At 38.2% G+C, this 17,167-nt stretch overlaps 1 protein-coding gene and 1 long non-coding RNA gene across 5 annotated transcripts in view; both read left to right on the top strand.

The window, feature by feature from the left end:
- The window catches only part of LOC122088443, a 13,257-nt gene extending 5,166 nt beyond the window's left edge, over positions 1–8,091 (top strand). The window contains exon 3 of the long non-coding RNA XR_006143063.1: positions 7,627–8,091. This is a non-coding gene — a long non-coding RNA (uncharacterized LOC122088443). The remainder of the gene's footprint in view (positions 1–7,626) is intronic.
- A 1,771-nt stretch (positions 8,092–9,862) lies between these two features.
- LOC122088913 (MACPF domain-containing protein CAD1-like) overlaps positions 9,863–17,167 on the top strand; it is an 11,449-nt gene continuing 4,144 nt past the window's right edge. Inside the window, exons 1-5 of one of the 4 annotated variants that reach the window (XM_042658289.1) lie at positions 9,863–10,201; positions 10,516–10,782; positions 11,443–11,681; positions 11,779–11,974; positions 12,093–12,170. In XM_042658289.1, coding sequence (XP_042514223.1) covers positions 10,519–10,782; positions 11,443–11,681; positions 11,779–11,974; positions 12,093–12,170 — 777 coding nt within the window. In that variant the 5' untranslated portion in view covers positions 9,863–10,201; positions 10,516–10,518. Of the gene's footprint in view, positions 10,783–11,442; positions 11,682–11,778; positions 11,975–12,092; positions 12,171–17,167 lie in introns of all 4 variants that reach the window. The other 3 variants (XM_042658288.1, XR_006143189.1, XM_042658290.1) reach the window with 3 other exon arrangements.

Here is a 17,167-nt window from a genome sequence, read left to right as displayed (position 1 = left end):
AGTTCACAAACACAAACACAACTAGCTTTATTCAAATAAATTCGACTTATCTCAACAATGAGTGTATGCTATTCTGATTTCCCCCTACTTAGACTCTAACATTGAAACTGACTCCTACTTCTCTTACGTATCCTATCCCAAAACAAATATGATAAAATAAAAGACATATAAATAAACTAAACTACTACCGGCCCTTATTGGATAAAAAACCTGGGCTGGACCGGTTCTTTTTGCCCCTAGGCTTCCACAGCCGGTCATGCTGGTCCAATCAGGTAAGTGTAACTGTATCTGCATCAAGGGACAGCCAAAGAAGAGATGTTACTATCTTCTCTCGCAGTTAACAAAGGCAACAAGATGGGAAGAGGGATCTGCCGGAGGAGGAGGAAGGACTACGTTGAAAGGCAACTTATTGAAATCTCTCAAGACAATGAAGCTATGCTAGGGAATGTTTCCCTTGAACCGGGTAAGCTTATGCCAAGGTGGGGGGAGCCCCTCATATAAGGTTCCAAGCATATTTGGAAGAAAAGGAGGCATACAAGGTGAGCAAGTCTATATTACTCACAAAACTGGAAGGGAAAGGAGGGAGAGCCTCCCAAATAATTGAGAACTGAGAAGAGGGAGCCGTAATCCAACCATCCACCACATGATATCAGCCACAAGTGAAAGCCTATCGAGACCCACTCTATAGATGTCCCTGGAGCTAATTAAAGGGAGGAGGAGACCCAAGGGGTGCCAGTGATCCAACCAAAGCCTAGTGGAGTTACCATCACTAATTCTGGAGACAATGTTCTCAAGAGCAGAGGTTTTGAATTTGATGATTTTCTCCAAACCCAAGATGCATTCGGGGAGAGGGCCACATTCCAAATAGTCATTGCACAAAGGACCAGCGTAGATCTAATCAATCCAAATATTTTTCTTTTTTGTAGTAATCTTCCATATCAATTTGAGGATACTAGCCAATTTGACTTCTTTTATTCTCCTCAATCCAAGACTTCCTTCATCTTTGGGGAGACAGATAGAGGCCCAACTGGAAGGATGGAGAAACCTCGAAGAACCCATACCTTTCCAAAGGAATGAACATGTTTGAGATTTAAAATATAACCGCAAGCGTACGGATCAGTGTAGCTACGGGTCGAACACAGGGAGAGCAGCCACTTTATTTTTTTATTTCTTTTAATAATGCGAAAGTGAACTGATTAATGGTTGTGATCTAATTCTAATTACCGTCCTAAACATATGTATCTAAAATAACGTCCTAACCATTCGTCATCTAAGAATTTAAAGACGCAAGCCACGCAATTAAAATTAAATAAATAAATAACTGAAAATAAACAACCCACGCAATTAAATAAAATAAATAAATAAATAACTAAAGGAAAAAAATGCTGAAATAAAAATAAAGTAAAAGAAAGGGAATAAAGCTAGAGAGAGACTCACAAGTAGGTTTCTCTACTTAGCCCGAGGGATGCATCATAATATGAGCTTCCCTACTTGACCAGAGAGTCACTCTTACAAGGGTTACTCTACTTGGCTTTAGGGAAAGGGAGACAATTAAAATAAAAGCAATAAATTGATGGTTCTATGGCTAGGAGGGGCAAAGCCAACACATACACTAGCCATGAACCTTGGGGGAAAGGGATAGCAATAATGTAATGACTGAATAAAAATCCTAAATTAAGAAAGAAAGGGTAGTCAGAAGAGGGAATGAGAGGGGGGAGAGAAGACTACTGAAGGAGCCTACTTACTTGAATCAATGCTTGAACTTGAAAAAAAATTGCTCCACGGCTCGTGATCTTGTCACCTAGATCTAAGCCTAGAACTATAACTTAAAAAATTACAACTCAATTGCTTAAATCATAAACATAAAAAGAACTGAATAAAAATAAAAGAGTGCTTGCATTAATTGACATAAAAAAAACTATTACAAAAGTGATTACAACAAAAATAGAGAAGAACTAAAACCAAAGAGTGAGAGAGGGAGAGAGAGCAACTAAAAAAAACTAGAAGAAGAATGAATTGTGTCTCCTCCTCTTACATGAGTTGTATTTATAGGGAATGGAGAGGTAGGGTAACAATTTTCTCTTTCCTAAAAGAGAGAAACCCACAATTGATTGTGAGATCTTTTGAGTCCAAAAGTGCTAAGATGGAGGAGAGAGAAGAGAGAAATAAATTTTGAGAAATTTCCTAAAATTTTTTGCTTATTTTCTTTCCTTTTTTTTTCTAATTTATTTTTCTTCTTTTTTTCTCTCTCCTAGGGACGATTTTTTTTCTTCCTTTGTGTGATTTGGACAATCTTTGGTGATGATGTGGAGGAGAGAGAAGATTTGGACAATTTTTGGTTCTCCCCTTTTTTTCTCTTTCCTTTTTTTTTTCTTCTCTTCTTGCTTCCACGATTTTGCTTTCCTTTTTTTCTTTTTCTTTTTCTTCTCTTCTTGCTTCCACGATTTTGCTTGCTTCTAACTTGATGTGGAAATCCCCTCCATGCCCTTAGTGCTTTAAGTGAGTGAAAAGCAGGAAATCTTCAATAAAATCTTCTAAAAAAAACAACCATAAGATTCGAACTTGAGACCTCTTGGTGAGCAAGAGAATTTTGTACACCATAGCTCACCAACTAAGCTAGGTAGTTGTTGTTACCAAAAACAAATCTTTAATCACTTAAAGATGTGGTCCATCGATCCTTGTTGGAATTTGGAGTATTCCTTGTACCTCTGGGACAATTGCAAACGGGCTGGTTCTGCATCTCGGTTCAGTTCTGATCCATTATTCTTTTTCTGACCCGAAAAAGAATAATCATTTGTACGGGTGACCAAACGAATGTGTACTTTTAATTGAACACGTCCATCTTGCTCAAAATTTCGTCCTCTTCGCAACCATGGAAAGAAATAGGACTTCTTTACGTGTAAAATTGAAGATATAGCTCCCGATAGTCCTTAAGGCCTTGAAAATATAAAACCTACAAAAAGATAGTAAAACCCAAGGTAGCTCCATTCTAAATATGTAAAATGCATGTTTTACTACCCTAGATTTCACACATAAATGTGCTCATCAGAACACATGAGAGATTCCAGAGCCTTAATGGTAGACTAAGGCCAAAAATACTAGACCAATAGATGCATGATGATTGAAGTGCCGATTTGATCAACCTCGGGCGACCTGCATAGAAGAGGAGTTTGCCTTTCCAAAGTTGGAGCCTATTGCGCATACGATCCAAAATAGGGCAATGATGAACAGTCAACCTAGCTGGAATAAGGGGCAACCCCAGGTACTTGACAGACAAATGACCATGGGGAAAGGCAGTCTTCTCTTGAAGGAAGCAATTATCAACCTCAAGAAGCTAAAACTAAGAGGGACTTTTGGGGGTTGATCTTGAGGCCAGACAATTTCTCAAAATGGTGCAGGCAATCCATAAATTTTATTTACTATATTTATGTCTGAGACATTGAGAGTGATTAGGTGCGTAATTGTCATGACGTCTAGGTGACCCAAGGCATTGGAGCCTAGAGGGGTCCTGGACGTAAGGCGAGGTGACACCATCAAGACAACCAAGGTGTGATGCAATTAGGTGTGGGAAACTTTGGAAGTAATTTAGTAATTTGATTTGCTTTCCGTCATTGTTAGTGTAGGGTGTGGTCAAGTTAGTAGGAAAATTGAATTTTTATTTCAGTTGCCAATTTAGGTTAGTTTTCATTTTAATTAGCTTCCAATGTTATGCTTTGATTTTTCTTTATATAGTCATGTAATGGAGAAGATTTCAGATTGGAAGAATTGAATGAAAATTGAAGAATATTTTTGGGTTTGAACCATGGCTGCCGCACCCCTCTTCTTCCCTCTTTGAAATTTTCTAATCCCTTCTCTTCCTTTCTCCTACTTCCTCTTTATTTCTTCTTCTTCCTCTTTATTATTTCTGGGTTTTCCCTTATCCTGTTCTGGGCGACAGTTGCAGCCCTAGTTTAGAGGATCGATCTCCTTAGATACCCCTCAGATGAGCCTGAGATTTAGGGCGTGAGAACCTCTCATAGGCGACCTGAACCCTAGAGTTTCAGCCTCAAAGGTCTTTCCAGTGGTGGGGAACAAGACCTGCAACAAAGCTGAACCCAAACCTGCCGCCAGATCTGAGTTGCAGGTGCAACCGCTCCCCTTTGTGTGCTGTTTTGCAGCACCTACCTGTTGGATTCAAGAGAGCACTGGGTGCTCAGCCTACGACTGAAGTTTCATGATCAGCCGACACGATTTGGTGAAGTTCTCTCTGTCGAAGCTTGCTGGTCTATACCGCCTTGGCTCTGGTTTGTATCGGGAAGAAGAAGACAAGTTCTTCTATTGCTTTAAAAGAATTAGTCCCTGTTATCATAATTAAACCCCTATTTTTTATAGTTGTGATATATTATTCCCCTTCTCTTTGTAATTCCAGAAAACCCCCCTCTTCTAATTTTTCTATTCCAGTTTGGCCCCTTGCTTAGTAATTTACATGTGATGTTCATAATTACTTCTGAAATTACAAGATTGCCACTCAACCATTAAATTGAGGTATTTATCATTCTTGTGGGCCCTAAACAATCCGATCCAGTTTTTTTTGGAACCCGGATCCGCGTCAAGTGTCCCCTAGGCAACACCTTGTCAACTATGATTAGGCCTTTTTTTTTTCGTTATTTAGGAAGTTCAAAGGGTCACATTATATTGTAACAATTTAAGAATTTGAGAGACCAGAACCAAAGAAGAAGAAAGAAGAAGAGAGATGAGAGAAAACAATGGTGGAACAAGCTGTGCTATAGATAAGTTAAGTCTACTGCTAGAAACTAGTCTTATTTATAATATTGCTTATTACAATCATAAAAGGAAAAGGAAACTAATTTTAATTTAGCTAACAACTATCCTAAACACAATAAGAAACTGCACCTACTGACAAACTAATAAGGAAACAATAAAGGAAAGTAAACCTAGACTCAACTTAGTCTACGATGGGGACACTCCCCCCCTATCGTGACACATATCTTAACATATTATATATATTATTTTCTTATTGACACCCCTCTAGGTGTCAAATAATTTGTAACCAACTTTTTTTCCCTTTTAATGTCACACAATTTTTTTCTTCCAATGAAGGTAACATGTCATTTCACATATTTATTCGAAAAATGTGCATGATGATGACCTAATGATATGCCACTTTCAATTTATTTTTTGAAAACCCTTTTATACCCTTATCTTAAAGAACTTTTGGGAATATGACAATGAGAAACTAAAAGGTGTCAAGTTCTAAATACACCTATAGAGGTGTCATTCAGACACTTCCTATATATATACATATTCTTGGCTGGAGAATCACTTTTGATTTTTTATTTTTTTGTATATTGATTAGTCTGTAATGTGACACCCAAGAAGATGACAAGTACCAGACTTGCCTGGGAGATCGGTGAGGTGTCCCCACCAAGAGTACAACAAGTACCAAGGGATTTGGGAGATCAGTGAGGTGTGCAAACTTTAGTCTTACATCGCCTAGGGAGAGATTGTTGGGCTAGTTAATAACCTCTAGCCTCCTTAACATGGCACAACGCGTTTTAAAGCTTTGAAGCCTATAGGCCAAAGCGGGCAATATTGTGCAAGTTTAATGGGGTCGGGCGTTACAAATTGTGACATCCAAGAATACGGCAAGTACCAGGGGTTTGGGAGATCGGTGAGGGTGTGCAAACTTTAGTCCCACATCGCCTAGGAATTGTTGGGCTAGTTAACAACCTCTAGCCTCATTAATATGGCACAACGCGTATTAAAGCCTTGAGACCCATGGGCCAAAGAGGACAATATTGTGCTAAGGTTAATGGGACTGGGGCGTTACATGTAGTTCAAGGTTACTCTTCCTAATCCGAGTTTGAGATGGGATAAGACCTAGACGTAGAGTCCCATCGGCCCGGAAGGGATTTTTTCGATGGATTTTGGATTCAAGTCTCCTTCTAGCCTTACCTAATAGTATACCTCCTATCTATTAGACATGATTTGGTAATAGAAAATGAAGTTTTTTTCAGGAGTTTTTTAGCTGTTGAGCTCCGCACATGGGACTGGTATTCCAGATCTATGTGGTTGCTTTTCTCCTCTTCCTTGTTACGAGTTCTGGGTTATACTGTAAATCTGGTGCTATCTCTTCTATCCACTCTTCTTCCTCCCTGATTACTGATATTCTCTCTCTTCCTTTCTAGTCTTCACATTGATCTCATATTATTGGTTGATTTCCAGGTTCTGAGATTAAATTCTGTTCAAACTTGTTATGAATTTCTGAAATCTAATTTTTAGATTGTGATTGTTCTAATTTCTCCCATCATACATCTATTCTAGCCAAGTATTTTGTCTATTGCATAGTTGTCATGGCAACAAGGTGATCCAAGGTGGTGGCGGAGGCAAAAAACCAAGGTGACTCCAACAAGGTGCCCTTCCAGCAAAGGGTGCCTGAATGCCTAGACACCGCCTTGACAACTATGGTCTTTTGATCCTACATCAATCTTATACTGTTAGCACTGTTTTGGTTCTAGATTCTTTGCAGACCCTTGAACAGCATTAGATTGATTAAGTCTTAATTATTAACCTCCTGGACTAGGGCTGATATTTGGTGTTATTATTATTATTTTTTATAATTATTTTAGGGGGTGTGGGGTGTGGGGGGAGATCATCCCCTCTCACTGGTCTCATTCTTTGTTTTTTTTTTACTCTATACTTAGTTAATAGAGAACTACATGGAGCAAAAGAAATGAGCAAGGAGACTGACAATTCACCTGGTTGTAACTTAGAATACAATACTTTTTGTTTACATGTTTTATTGGCACAGTTCTGAAATGGGAACAGTTGAAAATTTAAAGGATAACAAATAGATCCAAGGATTTGCAAACTGATTCGGCTAAAAGCGACCTAAAAAACCATAGAGAATTGTTGGGGATAAAAGCAAATCTGTTTTCCGAAATATAAATACGACATGGTATCACCTAAACATCCTATTAATAAACTTAAAAAAAAGACTTAATTTCCCTTCTAATTACTAATAATGAGGGGTATTTCTTTTGTTTAGAGTAGAACTAAACTCGATCCATAAATAAAAGAAAAGGAAGAAATCAATGAACATCATGACTGGCTATTGCTCTCATTATCTCTCTCCCTTCTATGGTTTGACCCTTAGATTCTAGCATTAAAAAAAAAAAAAAAAAAAGGCCTTCAATCCATAGACTTACTGATTTGGCCTTTTTTCTCTTCTTCTCCTATTTCTTCTCTTGCTTTGTTTTGAATAAAAACACAGTAGAAAACTGATTTGCATAATTTTATTTTATCTCAGATTTCTCAAAGTGCTTTTTCTTTGTCTAAAAAATGTATGAACATTAAGCATAATACCTGTCAAACCATTCCTGAACTTCTGCCCGTGTGATGAATAGTGAAAGCAGATTGCACATTAAGATTTGTTACTGTACCTTCCAAATGGGAACCTTTATGCCAGTGCACCATGTTTTGCAGTGACCATCTCCTAGAGTGCTCCAATATAGATTCTGAATCTCTTTCTGGTTATTCCATCGAGGATATTTCACATTTTGCGTTTTCTTGATTTGTAGCAATGATGAAGCTATGATTTTTTTCTAAATTACTTCGGTGTTGCAGTTTATTTGATCAAAGGGGATGACCCTGCTGATAGATTCTCAGTATCAGGGAGGGTTTGCTTGCTGGCTTTGCTCAGGATAGCTATGGTAGGCTTTGGAAGACATTCTGCAGCTCAGGCTTGTTACATTTCTGCCAAAAATTGGGCTTCTCTTTACAAGTGCAAAATACCATAGGGGAAAAGCTGTGTATACTTGAACTTTGACAAATTCCACTGCATCCCTCGTGCTTGCCTTAGGCCAAGCAACCTCCATGCTGTATGTGCCGGTGTATCTAATTGGCACCCATTGTGTCACGTACTGCCAGTCATGTAACTCGAACATTTCATCCCTCATACCCTTCAAATGTAGACACTTTCCCGGAACAAGGCACACTATCTTTGGAGCTAACAAATCTATTGCTCATTCTTTTAGAATGTTTGCTAATTCTCACCACCAAAAGAGTGATATTTTGGAACATTCATCATCATCCAACTGCCTGATTATTTTGATCATGAGGAAGATGACAGATCATTTTTATTAGATCTTCAGAGCTGACAAATCTACTACTCCCTATTACAAATAATCGCATAACCAGTGCATGGGGTTTCTGCCACCGCGGGGTCTGGGGAGGGTCATAGTTTACGGCAACCTTACCGTTGCTTCACAGAGAGGCTGTTATTTGACCTAGAACCTGTAACTCACAATGGAGCAAGCTTACCGCTGCACTAAGGTACACCCTCTGTTACAATGCCATAGCTTTTATATTGTCTGCATACTCTTTACTACCAAATATGTGATATAAGTAGAGGATCAGTTCTAATGAGTTCTATATCGCTGCTCATGAGAAGGTCTCTTCCTTTGAATAATTGCATTTATGCATGTTTCTATGTGAACAAATGACACAGACCCAATGCTTTGTTGTTACCAATATAATTTAGGGCAAAGTTTTCCTTCACCCGGTGGCTGAATAATGGGATGATACAGATAAAACTCCCTCTCTCCCCACCTCCTTCCCCCCTATTGTCTGGGGTTGCAATGGGCCGTGGTGAATGATTACCTTGGTCCTATTATTTATGTTAGAGGAATGCGAGCGCAGGTAATTTAGGAAAAGGTCGGGTTCTTAGATGTAAAGATGAAAAGCAGCTAAAACATAGTGCTTTGAGGTTTCATGTGCGGGAGGTATTTTCTACAAAGACATGGCTAATTGAAACTTGAGTTATTTACAATTGATCGAACATACCCCAATTGTTGCACCAACATCTTCTTTGCTCATTAAAAGGGACAAGATTTAAAATATTATAGATGAAAGTAGGTTCCAAAACCGATAGGCAGCCTGATTGTCATTTTAACACCAAAATTTTAGCTGTGGATTTGTGCATAATGGTGTGAAACTTAAAAGAACTTCTTATCCAAAATATTATCTTTATGTGTTGTAAATTTTAGTTATAATTCAACTACTTCCATTATTCTATGACCAAGTATATCTTAAAACAATCCTTCGTTTTAAGATAATATTCAACAACCTTTCCTTCTTCAGTGATGTACAAATGGTTTATGCTTGGGAGTATTTGACACTTAGGTATGCACCCCAACGGATTTTCAACTTTTTTTTAATGCTGGAGACGATCTTAATCCAGGGCTTGATGTAATCCTAATGAGTTACACTCAATATCCAATTTTTTTGGTTTGATAATCAAATTATCAATCTACCTTTTTGTCTTTGTCTAAACCACATAAAAATTGAGGATATTTCTATAATAATAATAATAATAATAATAAAAAAAAAAAACTCTTACATTATACTTGCAACTTACAATATACCCTTTTTTTGTTTTTTTGTTTTTTAGGGGTTGGGGGAAAAGATAATGACTTACAGTATACTTGATTAATCTTGAACTTTCCAAGCACATAATTATAATAGTCAGTCAAGTCAATCAAATCATATCTTTAATAATATTCAAAGCTTCCATTTTTTCTACGTTGACCGTTATGATGTGGAATAAGTACGTATTTTTCTTTAGTACTTGAACTTTACTAATATACGTAAAAGTTCATCACTAGTTCCTGTATTCCCACGATCAGAACCGTTGAATTCATTTTCAAGAGGGAGATTAAAACAACTCATTATATCGTCTGACGACAAGTTGACTATTCAAAGGCGATGGTCAACGCTTTAACTGTTCTCTATTATTCTTTCTCTCTCTCTCTTTTTTTTTGAATGAAATTCTCTCTTTTGCCTTTCTTTATGAGACAAAGCAACACAGGTATTATAGATTTAGAAAAGTGTATTATTGAAGCAGTAGAGAGACCAGAGACTTGAGACTAGTAAACGGCAAAAGGAAGGGAAAGAGGAGGTGGAAAAAGAAATCGGAGATTCAAAATCCGGAAAAGATGGAGCCTGAAAGACTTGGATCGGCTGCTGATGAATGATTCTTATGCTTTTTGCGGAGTTTTGAGTGTTTCTGGGGTTTTTGTTTGTCACTGAAGTCAAGGGGAAGGAAAGAAATTTGGATGGTACGATTTGGTGAACGGTTTTTTGGGGCTTCGGTCATCCATCTTATCTGCAACTCCATTGGTGGAGAAAAAGAGGAATAGAGGTTTTCCTTGTTTACTCTATTTGTTTTTTAATATTTTTTGATAGGTACGCAAACATTCGTGTTAGTTTCGATCTGGGTATGCTTCTAGGAATATAAAGATCCAATTTTTAATTCGTTTCCGTGTTTTTTCGAGGAACCCAGATGAGAAATTTCACTTCGATATTTTGTGGTTGCTGCTGAGGTTATTTTTCGAAAAATCGAAAATGGGTATTTGGGACTTGGGTTCTGCTTTAAGCTGGAGTGGGAATGGAAGGCGTGAAGATATTCCTAGTTTTGTCTAATTTCATCTTTGGCTTGGGTTTTTTGGTTTTGAGGTGATGAGGATGGAGGAGAATGCAGCGGCCTTCCATACTGTTTTGAGTTCCATACAGGCTTTAGGTAGGGGTTTTGATGTGAATTTCGACACCAGATTGCTTTACTGCAAAGGGGTTGCAGGTTCAACTGTAGTTGAGGTGGATGAAGAACACCAAAGGGATCTGTTAGTGTATGATGATCTGGTTCTGCCTAATGTTTCTAGAGACATTAGGTGCTCTCAGGAAGCCATTGACCGTCGGAGTTCGGGAGTTTGCAGCTTCGACGAGGTTAGCATCTGTTCTTATTTGTTGTTTGCTTCCTCTCCCTTATCACGCGGCTCCTCTTAGTCTAAAGGTTGATGATGGTGATCACAGATTGAAAGTTAGGTCCTAACAGTCCTGATGAAAGTGAGGCCAACTATCTCTAAGTTATACAAACTACTAAGTTGAAGCTTTAGTTTCTTAGATGTTGGAATAAGAGAAGTTGCAATACAGAAACTGTTAATGAAAGTTCTACGCATGGTGTGATGTGCGTTTGGTTTATCTGAGGAAAGAATTTGTGTCAGACAAGAATTTCCCGAGGGTTGCCACGAAACTATTGTGAGATTCGAATTACCTTTTGACCTTTTTTGGCGTAAGAAGCCATTTACAGAACATGAGGACATGATTTCACTTCCTGAAACCTGGGATGCCAGTGATGCTGACATGAGTAGCATATCTTATATTCTGATTCCAAACTGAATTAACCTTTTGTTTTTTCTTTAAAAGAATTATTGTGAATAGGTTTAGAACACCAGAAATTGCTTTTGAGGACAATCTATATAATATCCAGCACTAGTGTTCATATCATAATGTTTAGATACGTCTGGAATTTTGATGTAACTGGTTGTGGATTCTTTCCACTGCTAAATGCTATTCTCACATTATTCCATTGATTGTCAACTGCAGATGGTGGAATATTTTAATAAAAGGGCTCTTCTTTCTGGAAATATACCCATTGGGAGCTTTAATTCTGTATTCAGCTTTACTGGTTCAAAGCAGATTGATGCTGCTTCTACAAAAAGCCTCGCTATGGATGGATTATTCATCCCTCTTTGCAAGGTCCAGCTCATAAAGTCCCCATTAGTGTTGCAGGGAAACGTCAAGCGGGCAGTGCCATCTTCATGGGACCCATCAGCATTGGCAAGGTATTAGGAAAATTTTTAAATCGTCCTGAAAGAAAAGCTTGGCAGCTAGAGATACCATTCCTCGTAATCTTTTTATTTATTTATAATTTTGGGCCAGATTCATCGAAAACTATGGGACACATATTATTACATCTATAACTATTGGTGGCAAGGATGTAATTTACGTCAAGCAGCATCAGTCCTCACCTTTGTCAACCATGGAGATAAAAAAATATGTTAAGGATATTGGAGATCAAAGGTTCTCTGATTCTGAAAGCCATACGAGTTCAGGTCCAATGAAAATCAAGGATAAGGTTAGTGTCTCATATAAATTTTCACCCTTTTACTTCTGTGTCAGCATGTTTATATAGTTTTCTTCTGCATTTATTTTAAATTGACAATTCCCAATTTCTTTTGTGGATTTGCATGCAGGCTGCGGACACATCTTTATTCAATGGCCAAGGGATATACCCTCAACCCCCTAGTGCTCCTTACCTTTCTGGAAAAGAAGTATGGAACGATCTATATATTCTAAACATCTTTGTCCCCACATTTGTTTCAGATTCATTGCTGATGTTAAGTACATATTTGACTTGCATGAACTGTTAAAGTGGAACCTCCATTGATCCTTAAGCATTTCATAATTTTCTGCTGATCTTTTCCGTTTTTTCATTTAGTGTTCCACCTTTTCTTTTGATCATGGTGTTGTGTTTGCATCGTTTTCTAAATTTGTGGAAAACAAGCTAATGATGCCAACAGGAAACCATTCCATCCAACTGTTAATCTTCCATCAATGTTTGCATTAGCCGAAGATGTCTATATTTGGGACTCTCTTCTTGTCTCTAGAAAGATATATGGCTGCATCATTTGGATCTCAAGGAATATGCTTGAGAATTGGTGGCTGGACCTTATTGGGCGAAAGTACTCTCTTAGAACTTGATTGCTTAAAATATTATCGGGTCTAATGGATTAGCACTTTGAGCAAGTCCACTTTTGGATCAGCAGAAAGATATTGAACATGCAAATACAAGAAAATATTGGAATAGGAAATATTATGTGGAAATAAATCGAGTGCAAACAACAGTTCCTTTCAATGTGAATGATAAGGCCTGGGCTTGTGAGAAGGGTGGTTCATTGATCTATTAAGTGGTGAATATATGAGCTAAAGGGGCCAGTTTTTTGGGTTGTCAATTTTGGTTGCAGTAGGCCAGGAAGTGGGTTGATCAGTTGATCGAAAAGGGTGAAGAGGGTCCTAAAAAGGTTACATAAAGCCTTATGCTAGGTTAATCGGGGCATATCTATCCTAAAGGAATGTAAGTCATTTTAGGAAATTTATCACTATAATTTGCCCGCAAACAACTTTTATTTTTTCAAGTTTCAAGCTTGGGAATGAATTAGGGAGCTATTAAAGAAAATAAAAGGAAGAGCTTCCACCCCCCCCCCCCCAAAAAAAAAAAAAGGGGGGGGGGGGAAAAGAAGAAGTGTAAATCGTTTCTCAATGATTTCAGTCTTTGATTTAGTAGCCAGGTCTTTGAGTCCTGTAATGGAAAGGAAAATGATACACCTTGTTATTCTATTAAAAAAATAAGTGCTCTTCAAGTGTTCATAAAATTCAGATTAGGCCAACTAGTCAGTTCTAAAAATGAAGAATAAATGGCAAAAGTTGAGTCATTTAGTTTGAATGTCCTTTAAACGGAATTGTTTTTTGATCTACATGTTCATAAGAAGAAATACTATTATGTGGAAGGAAGATTTTACTTGTTGAATTGAAGACAGTCTCTGGAAGGAGGAGAAGTCTTCCAGTCTCCACAAAATTCAGGATAAGGGCATTGATGTAGTTTCTTGGTTCATTAGGGGTTATTTTTGTCTGTTTGCATTTTTTTTTTATTTAACATTATCCCTTTGTTAGCTACATAGAAGTTAGTTCAAATTAACTTTGAACTCTTTTTTAGATGTCGATCACAACTTTTTATGTACATGTAATCATTAGTTTGGAGATTTGGTTTTGTAATGAAATTTAAGTTTTTGGTGTACTTTCCATGGCTGTGGAGTGGTGCAACTGTTCTTCCTTCTATCCTTCCTTCCATCTTCCTTCTTCCTTCTTCCTTTCATCTCAGGTACAACCTTCCTCCTCTCTCCCTTATGCTTCTTCTCTCTAAATTTATTCTTTTATTTTTTTATTTTTTTGTAATTATTCCTTTCCCCTGTTGCAAACAAACAGGTTGGGTTAGAAGGGATTCGAACTCCCTCATCCCCTACACTTTCCCTTTCGTATTTGGTATGCTGTTATACATCCTAGGGGCGATCCTATCTCTGCAATCTGGTTGCAGACTCGTGTGGATGATGACATAATCCCTTGAAGTCAGACTTTCTATGCTTTGCTTTTTTTTTGTTAACCACTTCAAGACGATTCTTCATATCCCGGTTTAATCAACAACTAGGTTGAATAAGGCCAGCAGATCTGGGCGATTCTAAATTTGGGGTCTTGGGGCTATTTGATGCTGATACGTTAGGTTGAAGCTTCCTATTGTCTTCAGTTCTACTGTGAATGGTGGGCCTCTTGAAATCGAGATGTAGAAATAGACTTATAATTATAAGGGCAATTTTGTGCATTTAAGTGAAAGCCCTTATATATCTGGTTTTTTTTTATTTTGTTCCCCATTTCATTTTAGTTACTTAGAGCCCCTTATTTTACAAAGTGGTTCAACTCAACCCTGTTCAATATTTAAATACCAGATTGGTCGTTCCTTTTGGAATTAACTATTATTCTGCCACTAAGTCTATTTGGTCTTTCCTTAACTACAAAAATTACCCATCACCTTTGACTGTAGAGTTGTTTATAAGTACCTGGGTGGGCCCAAAGCAATCATAATGTTTCAGTGCCAAAATTCTTGTAGAATCTAATGATGGTAGGACCTCTCACATTGCTAATCCTGAGGTTTACAAGCTGTACAAGGAATTACAAGAAAACCAGTAGAGGAATGAAGCTGAACTTGACAAGTTCATCTTTCACAGATTCGTGGTAGATACTTAGGTTGAACTGGAACAAACTTACAAGACTTTTGCTGAGATTCTTGCCTTCGTAAGGAGATTTGACAGGCAAGATGATGCAGAGCTATCTACATTAGTTCCCCAGTCTGTAACTATACAGATTATGGATATACGTTTGTGACAGTAACCCATGTCAGTTATTCCGTAGGAATGCCACATAGCAGCTTTTAGACAGGGATTATAGCATCAAGGTTGAGGTTCCAAAGTTTGATGGAAAAAAGGGACCTGGGGATTTTTGTGGCTGGTTAACTGAAGTCAAGAAGATTTTCTCTTATAAGTCTTTTCCAGATGATAAAATGTTGGAGCTTATCCTCGCCGAATTCACTGGGTATGCTTGTTCATGGTGGGATGATGTGTTGCAATCAAGGCTTATTAGAAGACTTGGATTCGTCACAAATTGGGAGGCGATGAAGCAGATATTGAACAAGAAATTTGTGTGTCCTAATTATGAGTAGATGTTTTTGTACAAGATGGTCAATTTCCATCAAGGCAGTAAAAGTGTGGATACCTATACCGTGGAGTTCCACAAATTATTATCCATGTGCAGGCTCTAGGAGATGGATCAACAACGATTATTTAGGTACATGAGTGGGCTGAACACAGAGATCCTGTTAGAGCTTGTTAACGGGGATTTCAGATCAGTTGGTGTGGCAACTGCGTATGCTAAGACTGTTGAAGAAAAGGACAGCCATCCAAAGGAAATAATTAAGACTTCTTCAGCCTATAGGTGTACACCCAAGATTGAGGAAAGGAAGATTGAGCTTCGTAAGGTTGATGAAAAGAAGCCAAAGTTCTCTGAGGGTAAGAGTAGCTAAAGAATATTGTGTTGCAATTATGGTGAGAAATGTCACTTTGGCAATAAGTGTCCCAACAAATCCTGTCCTCTGACCATGGTTGAGATGTTGTTGGCGATATGGACGACAAGGATGACAAGGGAGATTATAAGCCTTGTCCTTTTGATCCAGATAATAACTCTGATGATGGTCATGATGGCGAAGTTGAAGCTAGTTCAGTTAGTCTTACTTCCTTTGCTTATGGATTAGTAGAGAAGGCTCCCCTCTTCCGACAGAAGGGTATTCTATTGCATGATGAGGATTCCTTGACAGTGCATACAGTTGTTGACATAGGAGTTGAAGCCAACTGCATCTTCACAGACTTAGTTCGAGCACTTAACCTTCCACAAAAGCAGCTGTTCAAGAAAATTTATATGCAAGGTTTTGGGGCTAATGCTAGATAAGAGGCCGAGGCAGTCGTACGAATTGACCTATAATTTGGTTTGCTTCACTATCAGCTGCCTTGCCTAGTCATCCCCTTAGCGTAGTGCAAAATTCTCTTAGGGCGACCTTGGCAACAAAATGCTTCTACGATGGTGCATGGAACACCATCAAGTGAAACAAGGAGGGCTAACGCTTTTGTTATTGCCTCCTGTGTTGATGTAAATGCCTCGATGATGACAATTCCCTCCTAGTATGTGCCAGACTATCCTCCCCACTCATGGAGTGGTGGTCCGACCGTCCTCCCCGATACAAGTGCACTCCAACGTCGAGATAACTACAAGGACATCTTGGGTTCTTGACCTAACTCGACAGAGTTGAGTTCTTTTAAGAGCAAGAGCTGATGTAGCTACTTAGTTCATTAGGGTTAATTAAGGGTTGTATTTTTTATTTAACATTATCTATTTTTTAGCTACGTCGGAGTGAAAGTCCAAATTAACTTTGAACTCTGTTTTAGATGTCAATTATAACTGGGGAATGGCCTTAAAATATGCATATAATCCTTCATTAGTTTGGACTTTGGTTTTGGAATGAAATTTAAGTTTTGGTGTACCTTTCACGGATGTGGAGTGGCGCAACTGCTCTGTTCTTCCTTCTAATCCCTTCCTTCCATCTTCCTTCTTCCTTACATGTCAGGTACAATCTTCCTCTTCTCTCCCTTTTCCTCCTTTTCACTCCCTTTATTATTTTTCTGTTCTTTTATTCCTTTCACTGTTGCAAGCAAACCAGTTGGGCTGAAAGGGATTTGATCGAATTTTCTCGTCCCCAACCCTTTTCGAATTTGGTTTGCTGTTATGCATCCCAGGGAAATTCCTATATGTACAATCTGGTTGCAGACACGTGTGTGGATTATAAGATAATCCCTTGAGATCAGACCTGCTATGCTTTGCGATTTTTTTTGTGAAGTAGTTCAATCCAATTCTTCATATTCCTGTTTAATTGATAGCTAGTGGGTTGACTAAGGCCAGGAGGTCTGGGTGATTCTGAATCTGAGGTCTTGGGGCTGTTTGATGCTGATCCGTTAGGTTGAAGCTTTCTATTGTCTTCAGTTCTACCATGAATGGTGAGCCTCTTGAAATCGAGAGGTAGAAGAAGAATTAACTTCTATAAATTATAAGGACGGACACTTTTAGGCATTATTGTAAAAGTTTTTCTATACCTGGTGTCCTTTTATCCCCCCCC

Source organism: Macadamia integrifolia, chromosome 9 (genome assembly GCF_013358625.1).
Source record: "Macadamia integrifolia cultivar HAES 741 chromosome 9, SCU_Mint_v3, whole genome shotgun sequence".
Taxonomy (NCBI): domain Eukaryota; kingdom Viridiplantae; phylum Streptophyta; class Magnoliopsida; order Proteales; family Proteaceae; genus Macadamia; species Macadamia integrifolia.
Note: the sequence above shows the minus strand (reverse complement) of the source record. Positions and strands in the feature narration are given on the sequence as shown.